At 34.7% G+C, this 16,264-nt stretch overlaps 1 protein-coding gene across 1 annotated transcript in view; it reads left to right on the plus strand.

Annotated features, from left to right (window-relative positions):
• Positions 1 to 16,264, plus strand: part of PIAS1 (protein inhibitor of activated STAT 1) — a 120,792-nt gene that overhangs the window by 23,453 nt on the left and 81,075 nt on the right. Inside the window, exon 2 of the mRNA XM_046008471.1 lies at positions 8,068 to 8,512. Coding sequence (XP_045864427.1) covers positions 8,068 to 8,512 — 445 coding nt within the window. The remainder of the gene's footprint in view (positions 1 to 8,067; positions 8,513 to 16,264) is intronic.

The following is a 16,264-nucleotide window of genomic DNA, read 5'->3' on the forward strand; positions in this document are numbered from 1 at the left end:
AGCCCTGCTTATTATATTTAAATGCCAAGTTTTATTTGAAAAGTGAATGGTAGTTGTTCTCATGATCATGTACGGTACTAATTGTGAAAAGAGGCATCTGTAGCTAGAATATTGCGTGTGACCGGCAGTTTTCTTTGCAGTATTTCTTGGTTCTGTGTCCTCTACGTTGACCGTCACATGTCCTGCCTCCCCTATATGTAGATAAATAATTCTTGTTGCCATATGTTTTTGCTAGAAATCTTAAATTTTTTAATATCTTTTGTTTCATTTGTCCTAAAGGTAGCTACTTGGATAGCCTTGAACACTATTTTTATCACATTTTCACTGCCCCCAAATATGCTTGTTTACTCTGTGTAGTCTGAATTCCTCATGACGTTTAGTGTCCCCCTGTCCTAATGTAACACATATTCTGCTCTGGCTGAGATTTGTGATAAGACACTTCTCTTGGTTAGTGTTTATGAACTTAGGCTCTGGAGTTAGGTCACATTTGAGCTTTGTCTCCATCACTTTAGTGTTTGACTTCAGGTTTTGCATCAGTTTTCTTATCCATGCAGTGGGAATAATAATGGTGTGTCTTTTGGGTAATCATGTGTCTTTTTGTGTAATCATGTTTACTATAATTGGTATATGGTTGGCATATTGTAAACATGTAACTTATATTGGATTTATCATTATTTTTATTCTGTCAGCCCAGGTAAATGACACTGAAAATTTTGATTGAAAATCTTACTAACCTAGATTCACTGACTTTACAGATTGTTTATATTTCCTTAACTATGGAAGGGTAGAAGAATGAGAAGAAAGATTTCATTTAACAGAGTTATAACATTGTAGAGCTTTGAAATTTTAAGGAGCCTTTGAGAACCTATAGTTAATGCCTCGTTTTTTGATGTGAGGAAACAGATCCTGTGAAAGATTGTGTTTCAGTAATTTAGTGGTCAAGTTGGTACTGGAATCCAAATTCTATGTGTACTAGTACCATATTATGTTTTATATATACGTAGCACATAGTAGGTGAACAGTGACTTTTGAGAATCAAATTAATATGATGATTATGTATGTCTGATTCTGAAGACTAGCTTCTCTGTATGTGTTCAATGTTCCTGTATTCCCTTTTTCTTCATACTCATTTAGGGGCTGTGCATTGATCCAGAAAGCATTTATTGAACATCTGTGTGCAGACAGCCTTTTTACTTAAATAAAAGTCATATTTTCCTACCTCTGCATAAGAAGTTTGGCAATGTGTTAGAATCTTACACTCTAAACTTTTTTTTATTAGAAAAAGTATTTTATCCAAATTTTAAAATGTTCTGAGTTAGGTTTGTTATTTTTAATATCCAAGTTATCATCTGGAAGGAGCCTTTTGAAGGACACATCCAGATGTTTCATGAAATGTGGTAGTACGTAAAAGGGTATGGTGTTTAAATCATCTGTCACAAATTGAAGCCATGGTGCACTAATTTAACAGTCCTAGGTTTATACTCTGCATAAAGGAGAGTGGGATCTCTGTATTTTGTCACTATGTGCGACTGAATGCAGCTGGTATGATGGAATAGAGACAAGGAGAAGACAGAGAAGATCGACTAGGGGAGTAGGTTCTAGAGGTCACTTTTCAGTTATCTTATATTGAGAAATAAATTAAAAAATGAGAAATTGGGTCAAACGAGATTATAGAGATAACCAACCTGACTTGCTCCTTTTGTAGAAACTGTCTAAGAGGTTTTCTGGTTGAACTGAGTAGTGACAAATTGCTAATCTAACAGCTGCTTATTAACTATTTCAAATGGAGAGATTAGAAATGATGCAGAAGTCATTTTCATTGATGAAGCATCTGACTTTAAAAATAATAAAATATTTTTGTTGCACAGGCTTTAATGTATGCAGTTATAGAATTTTTGATGATTGCTGTTGTGGATAGAAAGTAAAAGTATAAGTATAAATGAAATATTATGACATTGTTAAATGCCTAATTTGTCTATGTTCAGAATTCATTTTGGTTTACTGTTGGTTATAAATTGATAGTCATAATATAGAGTCTGCTTTATTATGACTAATCCTCTAAGCTACTGCAGTGGGATGTGTGAATGAAAGTAATTATGTTGCTCAGCAGGAAGGACCTAATTCTCAATTCACAATTTAGGTATGACTTTTAATGTAAGGTCATAAATAAAGAACAATAATACTGGTACTTTTTGTTTAATTGCAAAAAGCACTGTCTGTAGTACTTGTTGATATTGCTTGAATATTGTCTGTATTTATCTTTCTCAAAATGTGGTACCTGCCCCTGTGGTTGGCATAGTTGTTTTCATACGCACACACGTGTGTGTGTGTGTGTGTGTGTGTGTGTGTGTGTGTGTGTGTCTAATTTCTGAATGGTGAGGACCTCCCCCTTCTTTCTCCTCATTATCCTGAGAACACTGGAAGCTGGTCATACTGCCAAAGCAGAACATTTGATGATTCCTCTGTCAAAAATGATTAGTTAAAAGGAAAAAAGGAATCCTCAAAACAGCCAGATTCCTGCCTGATCATCCTAGAATGAAGTACCCCAATCTGCTCACTCACACACAGATCATTTGATCTGTTTCTAAAGTATTTTTTAGTATCTTTTAAATGTAAATGTACAGCCAGAAATCCCTTGTCATTTGAGGAAAACGTCAAGTGGGAAAGGCAGAGACCGAAGCAGGTAGTGAAAAAGAATCCAGAAGTTACAGAGACCCTGCAGACAGCAGAAGACAATAACACCACCAAATACCCAATTTATATATATCATCAGAGAGGAAGCAAGATACTCCATTCATGAAAATTAAAAGCAAGATGTAGGGGGAAAAGAAAAGAAAAAAAAGGCATGTAACAAACAGAACAGAGCTCATGGGAATGAAAATTTTAGTAGAAATATTAGAAGATCAAGTTGAGGAAATCTCTCAGGAAACAGAGCTAAATGCAGGAGATGTAAAATGCAAGAGAAGAGAAAAGATAGAGTAAAGGAAAATTGGAGAATCAGTCTAAGACCAGTACCTAAATAATAGGCACAATAAATAAAATATATAAATAATATATAAATATTATATATTTTATTATATATAAAAATATATAAATATTTATTTATTATTATATTTATTTATTGTATATATAAAATATATAAATAAAATATATAAAAAATAAATAAAAGATGCACAATAGAAACGTGCATCTCTAAATTTAAAAGACAGCAATTACCAGGTTTATACAATTAAAGCAAAAACAAAACCCCACAGAAAACCAACCCAGCCCCAAAATGCAGCACTGTAAAATGGCAGAGCAAGTAGGAAGAAGCTTTTTTTTTTTTTTTTAAAAAAAAAAAGCTTTTATTTATTTATAAGAGAGAGAGAGAACACGAGCCAGCGAGCCAGAGCGGGAGCATGAGCAGAGGGAGGAGAAGCAGACTCCCTGCAGAGCACAGAGCCTGCTGCAGAGCTGGATCCCAGGACCCTGAGATCATGACCTCTACCTAAGGCAGACGCTTCACTGACTGAGCCATGCAGGCACCCCAAGAAACTTCTATATACGCTCCCTTAGGGAGATATACAGGCGACTGTGAAGGATTGGGGATCAGGATGATGCCAGGCTTCTTAACAGCAACACTGGAAGCCAGAAGACAGTGAGGAAAGGCTGTTAAAATTCTGACAAAACATGCTTTCCTGTCTAGAATTCAAATACTGAGCCAAACTCAGTTATTAAGTATGGGTAAATGAATATATTTTTGGACAATGCAAAGAATTAAAAAAGTAGCTTCCAGTTCCTTTTTAGGAAGCTAATGGAGAAAATACTAAAAAGAGAAAACTAAGGAAAAAGTGAGATCAGTGAAATGGGATGCAATATGGAAGAGGGACGAGGAAATTACAAAGATACGTTGAAGGGAAATTCTATGACCAAGTCTAGAGAGCAAGCAGTCCAAATTGGAACCTGATAGAGGGCTCCAGAAGGTATGTATTTAAGAAAGAAATGAAAACAGTTTTACCTGATATATTTGAATATGTTAAAAGTTACACTTTTATCAGTTACAGTTTATCAGTTTTATCAGATGAATTAGTAGTTACCTAGAAAACAAAGCAAATGCACAAATGGCACAGTGATTAACTGAGGAAAGCCAAAGTTCTACAGAAATGGAAGAGTAATCATGATATACTTCAGCTCAAATATGGATATTATTTACAGCTGTAATAATAATGTAAACAACAACTGATTCAACCAAAAATTGTGAGGGGATATGGGGGTAGAGATATCACAGAGCCAAACCGTTATTTATAATAAGTCATTTTTTCCTAGAAGGAAAAATTTTAAAAACACATAGACCTGCTGTGTAGAATATAGTGAAAAATGCCATAAGAAATAGCCAGAAAGACTTTAAAGTGTTTGCCCTAGGAATGTGAAAAGTGGAGATCTCTGAAAATGTGAAAACAGGGGATCTCTGTTTTCTTTACTTTTTTTTTCTTTTTTAAAGATTTTTTTTTTTTAATTTATTTATCAAGTAGTCAGAGAGGCAGGCAGAGAGAGAGGGGAGGAAGTAGGCTCAGAGAACCTGATGTGGGGCTCCATCCCAGGACCCTGGGATCATGACCTGAGCCGAAAGCAGAGGCTTTAACCCACTGAGCCCCACAGGCACCCCGGATCTCTGTTTTCTGGTCCCACTATTTGACTTTCTAAACTGTGTGCATGTCTGCTTGATTAAAAAAACTAATTTAAAAAGATACCCCTCACAGAATGCTTTCCATACAGTGTATATACATCTCTCAGGCATTCTGAATTTCCTGGGGTTCTGACAACTCTATCATTTGGGGATATAGTCACCAGAATGCTATTTGAGGAGGTTATGATTTCTAGTAGTAGCAGTGGTTGATGTTATCCTTAGTTATAAATATTCATTTTGTTGTGGTGCTCACAAATGGAGATTTTTAAACACATGACAGATTAAAATATATTGCATTTCAACATCTCATATATAAGTGTTTAGTTTTCCTGTGTTGTCAACACTTTGCATTGTGAATTGACTGCTCCATGCTTCTCTGAAACTTTTTGGTTGAGTGATGCTTCAGATGTTTGTGTTTCCTGTCCCCATTTATTTATTTTTTTAAAATACTGCATGCTTATTACAGTCCTTGAGAGTATGCAGCAGCTGCTCCAGTAATAGCCGTGGATAGTACCCCATCTTTCACTAAACCTGATTTTAAGGTTCAGTGGTTAATTTGAATCCAGATGCATTCTTTTCTTAACTGAACTACCAATTTTTTTAAAGCCGAAGTTGGCGCTTGAAGCGGAGATTGAATGTTAAATCAATTAGTCTTTTAAAAGGTTTTTCTCTTTCCAATTTGGAAGTGTAAGAGCATAATATTTGGAGCAGTTGTATAATATTCAACAAATTTCTTAACCTGCTTAGGCCTCAGTTTTCCTGTCTGTAGAATGAGGACAATACTTGCTGCGTAATTGTCAATGATAATTACACATCCTGTAAAAACAAAAACAAAACTTGTGCTTATGTCATCAACTTTTTTCTTTTGACTGTCACACAAGAGGTTTTATTGTATGGGAATTGCCAATGTGTACTTCCATATAACATAAAACAATAATACATCTGTGCTGCATCCTTAAACCCGTAGAGTCAGGACAAAAACTGTCGTTGGGGAAAAGCCTGTGATATTCACTGAATTCAAGTTTTTTTGTGTTTGACCTAGGAGAGTGCAGTTGAAGTGGGAAGACATTGTTCTCTTTCTAAAATTTATACTGCTTTCTATGTAAAATGAAGTACATTTGACCAGTGCCAACCTAAATTTATTTTTAACTGATAATCTTTGAAGCATAATTTCTGTTATTTCTCCAAATGCAGACGCTTACTTGTAGTACTTCTTGGTTGAAGTCCCACCCAGTTCCTTTTAAAATAAGTAATAAAAAAAATCTTTAAAACTCTTTTGTAGGGGCGCCTGGGTGGCTCAGTGGGTTAAAGCCTCTGCCTTCGGCTCAGGTCATGATCCCAGGGTCCTGGGATCGAGCCCCGCATCGGGCTCTCTGCTCCGCAGGGAGCCTGCTTCCTCCTCTCTCTCTCCCTGCTCTCTGCCTCGTTGTGATTTCTCTCTGTCAAATAAATAAAAAAAACAAAAAACAAAAAAAAACTCTTTTGTATTCTTAGGACATTTTGGATAGTAGGGAGAAATTGATAGCTTGCTGACATTATAGTTAGTAATTAATCTCTGATCATATCTAAAAACGAGAAGCATTTATAGGATTTGGGGTAGGCTTTATTTGTAAGGCCTGTAGTATTTCTTTGTGTGCCTTTTAGTGAACATAAGAGTTTGGGAGTTCATTTGCATTTGTATTCTAGTTATATGTATAACTTACCATTGTAGATTCTACCCCACCCTTTCTTCTGGTGTGACTTATTTATTTCATTCTTTCTTTCATTTCTTTATTCATTGTCCAGTCATTTGATGTGTTTCTACTGTTGTCAGGCCCTAGTGTTAGATGCTGATGGTGACATTGGCATGTGCCCTGGAGGACCTCAAACTGGTCATGGACTCACTTGTACAAATAGAAATTTATAAAAAAGCAAGGCAAGTGCTAAATAAAGGTATGCAATAAAAATACTTTTATGCAGCAAAAGTAGTGAGAGAAGAGTCATTAATGTTGCCGGCCTAATTGGACTAAGGCTGACAAAAGCTAGAAATTGAGGAAACAGTATTTTTCAGGCCAGAGAAGTAGGGGAAGGGTACATATATGTTTGATAGCCAGCTATATTTGATATAAAGCTCTTTATATACTGTTTTCTCACTATTTGATTTTTTTACTTACTTCGTTTGCACTCTTTAAATAGCTTCCAGAGGATTGGCTGGGGTCAGGTGCCCTCTCAGGGAGTAGCAGTGAGTTAGGAAAGGCAGTTTATCTTTTGTGTATTGCTATTAGGCCTGAGATGAGGGGATAAAACAGTGGGGGAAATAGAGGGCCAGTGGAAAGCTTACATGTGTCTTCTACCCTAGCACCTCCCTGTCAGTGGTGGTCAAGTCAGGATTTTGCTGTAATACTGTATGTTCTTGAGTAAGCCATTTCTTCTCTCTGGATTCCATTTTCTTCTACTTTAAGATGAGAGGGTTGGTATAGTTGGGCATTTCTTGTTGGTAGTCTCTTAGTAATGGGAGAAAAAGGAGAAAGTGACCAAACAATTTTGGGAACAAAGAGTTAAACAGATTTTTTTAATTACAGCCTTCTACATTATGGCATGTGGATTGAATTCCTAGACTTTTTAGCCTGGCCTTGCTAGTGGAGTGAGTCAATATTACGTTTCCTACTCTGTCCTCTTCCTAAAGCTTTAGTGAAAAGAGCGTGGACTTTAGAATCATACATATCTGGGTTTGAATCCTGACTGCTACTTTGTAGCTAGGTGGCCTTAGGTAAGTTATTTGACCTTTCTTCAGGTGTAAAGAAGGAAGGGGATAATAGCTTGTGGAGATAATAAAGAGTTAGTGACACCCATATGAAAATACCAAGTATATCTGGTAAGTACGGGGTCAAAAATGATATATAGTTGTTAAGTCCTACAAATTCCAGGGTCAGCATGGAATGTAATACCTGGTAGTATGTTATTTATACCCTGCTTGCATCTGATGTTTGAGGTGGGCATTTATATGTTTCATATATACTTATATACTTTTCCCCCAAGAAAACAAATGTTCTTGAATCCTCATTGTTATGTTTTGCAATCTGCATAGCAGTCAGCACTCTCCTGATGACTCAGGAGGCTCTTGATGAATGAATACCTGACAGTTGCATTGAAACAGGGCAATGAGGTGAGACATGGTTCTGCCTGGTGTATACTTCATCTTACGTTTTTCATAACCCTGGGTAGAAGTCACTGAATTTATGAATATTAATTTTTAAATTTTTTTGATTACTTATTTTAAGCTAGAAATAACTAGAATTGATTGTAACTGAGCTGGCCTTTAAAGCAGACCACGAGGGGAAAGGGTTAGAATAAAGTATTGTTTAATATTGTGAATTATACTCTTGGAATACTAACATTTTTCATTTTGTTTTGTCTCTAAGCAAATGGTTATGAGCCTTAGAGTTTCTGAACTCCAAGTATTGTTGGGCTACGCTGGGAGAAACAAGCACGGACGCAAACACGAACTTCTCACAAAAGCCCTGCATTTGCTAAAGGCTGGCTGCAGTCCTGCTGTACAAATGAAAATTAAAGAACTCTACAGGCGGAGGTTCCCCCAGAAAATCATGACGCCTGCGGACTTGTCCATCCCCAATGTTCATTCAAGTCCTATGCCAGCAACTTTGTCTCCATCTACCATTCCACAACTCACTTACGATGGTCACCCTGCATCATCACCGTTACTCCCTGTTTCTCTTCTGGGACCTAAACATGAACTGGAACTCCCACATCTTACATCAGCTCTTCACCCAGTCCATCCGGATATAAAACTTCAAAAATTACCATTTTATGATTTACTGGATGAACTGATAAAACCCACCAGTCTAGGTAAGATTATTCTATAATAGTTATTTGGTTACTTGGGGGTGGGGGTGGGGAGATACTCAGTTTGACCCAGTTTATTATTCATTGTGAATAGTAGTGCAAATCTTTGATAGTAGCATTCAGATTACAATAAGGATCTTTCAGTTTTAAACAAAATGAAATATAAGCTGTCCTTTAGGCAAAGAAAAAAGTATAGTCAAGTTTCCAGTGGTGGTTGCTGACACAGTAAATAATAAAAAGTTTCCAAGAACATAAACTTTTATTAAAGTAATATTTTAGATTGTTGATTAATATTTTACAGTAACCTTTAAAAATTAAAAAAGTAAAATGTAGTAATACTACCAGCCTCTGAATTTAATACTTAATTTTCAGGGGTTGATGACATCTAAAACAAATGACTGACTAGTTTTGATTATTTAAATGAGTTAATGGTTTTAAATATTATAAAAGGAAAAAAAATATTATAAAAGGAGATTTGAGCTTTGCTGTGTAGTATTTCAGTTTCAGCTGACTTTTCAAGTGGATATGTGTGCTTTTAGGTGCACACATGATCATGGTTTGTAATATTGAAATTTTATTTACTGTGTTTTATCATTGTTTGATTAATATTTGGGATATTAATAGAATTAAGTGTATTAACTGACCTGTAATTTTAATTTCTCCAATACTACCTTACTTTATTTAATGTAGAATAAAACTGACTATTGTGATTTCTGATACCTTTGTCATGATGTATTTTAAATATCGGATGTCAAGGTGCTGGTTTATTGTCATAAATTAGTGGTTGACAAGCTGTGGCCAGCAAGGCAGATTCAGCCTGTGGTCTGTTTTTTATGATCTAACAAGCTAACGTGTGTGTGTGTGTGTGTGTGTGTGTGTGTGTGTGTGTGTGTCTGTCTGTTTATATTCCCAAAGGGTTGTAAAAATAAAAAAAAAAAACCAAAGACAAGAACAAGAAGAATAATGTGTAGTAGAGACCATGTTTGTCTGTAAAGCCTTAAATATTTACTGTCTGACCTTTACAAAAAAAGTTTTCTGACCCTTGTTATAAATCAGTAAAACATTTCAGCTTGGGGGATTGGTTAGTGTTAAATTTTTTTTTTTCTTTTAAGATTTTATTTATTTGTTTGACAGAGATCACAAGTAGGCAGAGAGTCAGGCAGAGAGAGAGAGGAGGGAAGCAGGCTCCTTGCTGAGCAGAGAGCCGGATGCGGCGCTCGATCCCAGGACCCTGGGATCGTGACCTGAGCCGAAGGCAGAGGCTTTAACCCACTGAGCCGCCCAGGTGTCCCTGGTTAGTGTTAAATTTTGAGAACATACTGAAATTCTTTGAATTCAGAAATGTTTGTTTTTAATTTAACAGGATTTACCTGAATAAGTTAAGTTTATAGGAATCATTTTCAAACAACATGAATTTTATATCACATTATATTATTTTAAAAATAGCTATAACAAGGTATATAACAAGGTAACTAATACTTGTCAAGAACCTATGCTTATAAAACTTATACATGCTCATTATAAAAAATGAAAGTGTTGAAGTCCCTTTCTCATTAGTAATTTAATGTGTGTGCTTATATAAACAAGTTAACATTTCTTGTTTTTCAAGAAGGAATCTTATTTTTTTTTTTAAAGATTTTATTTATTTATTTGACAGAGAGAGATCACAAGTAGGCAGAGAGGCAAGCAGAGAGTGAGAGGGAAGCAGGCTCCCTGCCGAGCCGAGAGCCCGATGCGGGACTCGATTCCAGGACCCTGAGATCATGACCTGAGCCGAAGGCAGTGGCTTAAACCACTGAGCCACCCAGGCGCCCCGAAGGAATCTTATTTTTTACCGTATTCTGTGACTCACCCTTTCCCCCGCAATATAGACATCTCTCTTTGTCTGTCTTGTTTCACCTTTTTACTGAAGGCTGTGTATACACACATACACACAGTATATGAGCAGATGTATATACATATATGTGTGTGTATGTACACACACACACATTCTAGCTTATTTAGTATTAAACTATCTACTATTCCATGATTTAAATCAGTCCTCTATTAAAAGACAAATTTTTCTTATTTTTTGCTGCCAAAAACTGTACTCCAGTGAACATCATCTGAAATATAAAAGGAAAAAAGATGTTGGTGGCTTTTTTTAAAAATTTCATTCCCTGCTCTCAAATCCTCTTCTGGTTTTAATTAATGTATCTTGTTGTTTTCATTTTCTGTAATATAAATCTCAGGTACCAGTGTGAATAGATGATGTTTAAATATGTATCTAAATTGTGTTATAAAGAGTAGAAATGCAAACTGGACACAGATTATAGTAATACTGGGTAATAGTTTAAACAGATTAGAATTTAGAGAATTTTAAGTCAATTTTTATTTCACCGAGGTACTTTCCTTGAATATATTTGAGTGTTAATTTCTAATTGTCTACACTGATGGTCTTTTCATGCCTTTTTAGCTTAACTTTCCTATCATAATTTACATTTTATATTTTATTGATTTATTTATTTTTTTAAAGATTTTATTTACTTGAGAAAGAGAGAGAACATAGAGGGAAAGGGAGAACCAGACCTCGCTGAGCAGGGATGCGGAGCTCGATCCCAGGACCCTGGGGTCATGACCTGAGCTGAAGGCAGATGCTTAACCGTGAGCCACTAAGGCATTGCTAGGCAGTAAATTTTAAGTCATTTTCCCATCTTTATTCTTTATCTGGAAACTTATAAATTACTTCAGTCTGGTGTTTTTGTGTGATAATTTAAAAACACTGCTATAAAGTTTTTTCCCATCTTTGATGACCACTAAGTAAACCCTTGTATTTATAAAATTGGGTTGAAGTACTAAGATACTTCCCATGAGATTTATTTAATTAGGCTTTCTTTGTACTGTCAGTTCTTGTTATCTGCATATCTTGTGTTTGTGAATGCCTGCTATCTCAAATTTATTTGTAATTCTAAAATCATTTAAAAAGTTTCATGATTATTTATGGACATGGGTAGAAGGGTGAAAAATTTGAGTGTTCTGACTTGAACTTTCCCACAAGGTTGACTCTTGCTTTCTTGTTTTCAGCTCTCATACTGTAAGGATATGTCCTCTTTTGTTCTCTATTTAATGCCATGTTTTTGTTTTTTGCATTTTTGTGCTTTTTGTTGGTGATTTCAGTTTTAAATAGCCCCTAACCATAGTGCTGAAGCTCTGTCTAGTGTTCTAAATGCAAAAAGGCTCTGATGTGCCTAATGGAGAAAAAAGTAACGTATGTATTCAGTTTTGTTCAGTCATGAATTAGTGCTGTTGGCTCTGAGGTCAATGTTAATGAATTGTATTATTAAATAAAATTATTATTAAGTAATAAGTGAATTCTATATTAAATAAGGTGTCATTGAAAAGAAATACATCTAAAACAAGATTACATAGTGATTAGTTGATAAAAATGTGAACAGGGCTTGCAGGAATCTAGCCCTGTGTATTCCCTAGGAGCAGTGGTTCAGTATTTACTAATTCATTGTTTGTGGTGACTTTATAGAACAGTTATCACACATAATAAAAATTGTACATTTAAAGTATAATTTGACTTGAATGCTAGTTTTTATTGAATAAATCTATTGTTTGTAGTGTACACATAATGAATAGGTGTTACACAATTGCTTGGTGCTTTATAAATAGATTTCTAATTTCTCATTTTTGTCATAGAATTAAAAGTCATCATTTTGGTTATGCATAAAACAATCTTACCAGGAAGTAATTTGTGGATATTTATTGATTCAGTAAATATATAGGGGTGGGAATGTTCAGTGAATCTGAAAAAGATTTATTGAAAGAAGATTTTGAGTAATTTGCAGAGTTCAGGATGAACATCTTTTAAAGCTCTGTTTGGCAAAGAACAAAATAAAAGAATCTATAAGATGCTTTAATGTTACTAAAAGACTATTTCTCCTTCATTAAATGAAGTGACTACTTTATCATGGAATTCAGTTTTCTAAAGGATTACTTTTGCCGGTAGATTGTTTTAAATGTAGGAAAATGGTATTTCCTGAAAAATTAAATGGCTTCTGGCATTCTCTTTGTCTCTAACACACACACACACACACACACACACACACACACACACACACACACACACACACACATATTTAAAATCATTATAACCCCATAAGAGTTAATTGTGACCTATAGCCAGCTAACTCATTACCATTATCACTTGCGTCCAGAATGTGACAAGTAAATTTAATTTTTCATCCCTCCCCCCTTTTGGCCTTAACCATTAGACTTAAAGGGATTTTAAGATGTTCTTGTGTAACTAAATGGTTTTCTGCTGTATGGTTCATGTTTCTAGCCAAAATCACAATAGTTTTGGTATCCCCAGTTTTATTAGGTAATTGTTACCTATTCTTAAACTCATTTTGTTATTTCTTGAACAGTGAGTAATTTTAAGGTCCTTCATTTTGGAACCACATATTAAAGAGGGTTCTTTTCATTGTCCATAGTTAACTATAGAAGGATGGTGAGATGAAGGTGGTTATTTTTGCCTATAATTAAAATCCTGTTTGTTCTTTTTAAACTTATTTTAAATACTTTTTAAAACCTTTTCCATGAGTCTAAGATTTCCCCCTATATCTGTCTGTTCCTTCCCCCACCCAGAATTGAGTTCACTTTCTTGCGTGTTCTTATAACATTTTGTTGTTAGTTCCTCAAAGTGGAAAGGTTCTGTTGTATTTATCTGTATATTTCCATAATAGCTATCTGTGAATTTGTTATATGGTAGTTGCTCAGTAAATATTTATTAGCTCTCCAGTTTATTCAAATAGAGTAGATAGAGTCTTTTATTTCTCTCTGATTCAGTGAATTTTAATCATTTTACTATTCAGATACAACCAAGGCATACCACATTATCCATCATAAATAGTGACTTACGGTAGGGATGGGAGGTAGAGTAGGGAGAAAAGAGTTGTCCTTCCCTTTATTGTTTCCACCCCCATTTTGATCTCCATAGTCAATAAATGACTTGGATATTTAATATATTCTCCATTTTCCCCCAATTACAAAGATACTGCATGTTTAATATAGACTCTGTAGACCCTACTTAACTTTAGAAAGTAATTTTAAACTATTTCTGTTGTGTTCTAGTCAGTCATTGTTTTGTGTTTATATGTGTTTATGTTTATTTCTGATTTTGTTTTAATGAAAAGGAGAATCTCAAATGTGAGTTAACCCAGGAGATTCTTAGCCGCATATATTATTGATATAAATAATATCAATATAAAATATTAATTAATTAATTAATATAAAATGATAGCAATAAAGAATGGGGCACAGTAAATTATAATCTTCATAGTATATTGAGCACCATGTGTTAGAAGTGTACTTTGAAGTATCTTATTTGTACGCTGTGTCACTCTTGGTGTTTCTCAGCTATTGAATTTACAATTACAGAAGTCAAAAGGACAAGTCATTTTGGATTAAAATATCTTATGTTCATTCAGAGGCAAGATATTTTCCTTCAGTTCTTTAATATTATTTTATTTAGAATAATAAAATTGTTTAGAGTACTATTGTTTTGGGTTTTTTTTAGAGTATTACTGTTTATATTGTTTACATTGGCCTGTGTTAGAACATAATGGTAAAAACAAAATATTTTCACAGCGATTGGAAGAATATTTGGTTTGATTCAGATGGGTAAACATCCATTAATACTCAGTTTTATGTTTGTTAGTGATTTAGTTATTTCTGTTTTCCTTGACTCGGGTAAATTTTTCAAAGAGCAACTACATTTTAAAAAAAAAATGGTGCCTTTAAATATTTTTAATAGTTTAAAGTATTTCAAAGGCTAACAGAAAACAGCTTTGCCTTCATTTAGAGTACTTGTGTAGAAGTTTGTTGAGTCATCTCTAAGATTTGATTTATATCAAATTCAAGCCAAATTATACCTTCTAAAGGTTGTCTTCAGGTTTTTATTTTTCATTCATTCGTTCATTTTTATTTAGAAGATTTTTATTTCTAAGTAATCTCTACACACAACATGGGGCTCAAACTCACCACCCTGAGATCAAGAGTCACGTGCTCTGTTGAGTGAGTCAGCCAGGTGCCCCCCTTCTCAGGTTTTTAAAGGTCTTAGGTAATACATCTAAATAAGTTCATATCATGTGTCTTTGGATTTCCCATAGATTGGTATGAGGAATAGTAATTGTCGAGCATTATTTCTGATGTTCTCATTCAGTGTTCTAATTGATCACCGAAAGATACAGCATTTCCTCTTATCCAAATTGGAACCAACTGATAAAAATGATACAGAATAACTTAAACATTTTATTTTAATGTAAAACATACTAATGTATATTCACTTGCCAGTCTTTTGGTGTAGGTCAAAGCCTTTCTTTGAGCCTGTAGATTTTCCAGTTTCAGTTTTTTTTGTTTTTTTTTAAAGCAGAGAGAATTTAAAGACTTGTGTAGCAGTTTGAGTGTAGAATCTGTTACAACTGGGTAAAAAAACTTTTATAGTTACGCCACTCAATTTCATTGCATTTTTTAAAAGCAGCTTTAGTTGGGTCTTTGCAGAGCATTCAACTTAGTTTTCATGAAAACAGCAGCTCTTTCTTTTTGCACTTACATTTCATCAGTTTTGTAGTATTTAAGTTTCATAATTGCAGGTGCAACTGGCATACACAATTTATTTGAGAATAAACACCCCTGGCTCTCCATTGCTTTTACACTGGAGAGTGTTCTGTTGGTACAAGCAGTCACCGTGCTAGAGCACCAGTCAGGATGTATGGAGGCAATGGAGAACATCAGTTCACTTAAGAGCAGGTCAGTTAAGAGGGTTAACTCTCCAAAGATAAGGAAATTAGGAAGTTTGTTCTTTTGTTTGAGAATAATTTAACTGGTTTCTTCTTTGGAGGAATAAAGTAGATTATAATTTTTATGGTTGAGGTGTTTTTGTTGTTGTTGTTTGTTTTTAAAGAAAGCATCTTCTGGGGTATCTGGGTGGCTTAGTTGGTTAAGTGTCCAACTCTTGATTTAGGGTCAGGTCATGATCTCAGGGTTGTGAGATCAAGCCCCACATTGGGCTTTGTGATGGGCGTGGAGCCTGCTTAAGATTGTTTCTCTCCTTGCTCACACACGCCTTCTCTCTAAAAAAAAAAAAAAGGAAAAAAGAAAAAGAAACCTTCTTTTATCTCCCTGTCACTTCTTTGGGAGGGGTAGATGAGAAGAAGTTTAGGAGAAGTAAGGAACTAATAAGTAAATGATGTTTTTAATCGTACAGTTTTATGTTTGTAGTCTTTCTTTAGAACTCATTATTGTTTAATTCTTTTCTCTTAGAGGACAGTGGTTATAAAGGAAAGGATTAAATGAAGTAAATTCACAGGCATTTTTTTCTTAAATTTGATTTTTAACTAAAAATTGTCATAAAATATTAGAAATTGTGAAGATGATCTCTTGGTCCACCTCAATTCTTTTTTTTTTTTAATTTTATTTATTTATTTGACAGAGAAAGAGATCACAAGTAGGCAGAGAGGCAGGCAGAGATAGAGGGGGAAGCAGGCTCCCTGCTGAGCAGAGAGCCCAATGCCGGTCTTGATCCTAGGAACCTGGGATCATGACCTGAGCTGAAGGCAGAGGCTTAACCCACTGAGCCACCAGGTGCCTTCCCCCCCTTTTTTTTTTTTAATACTTTATTTATTTATATCCACCTCAGTTCTTAAAATGAAATATTTTTTGGAAAGCATTTGGATGCTACAGACTGAAGTATCTGAAATACTAAGACAT

This window comes from Meles meles, chromosome 6 (assembly GCF_922984935.1).
Source record: "Meles meles chromosome 6, mMelMel3.1 paternal haplotype, whole genome shotgun sequence".
Lineage (NCBI taxonomy): Eukaryota > Metazoa > Chordata > Mammalia > Carnivora > Mustelidae > Meles > Meles meles.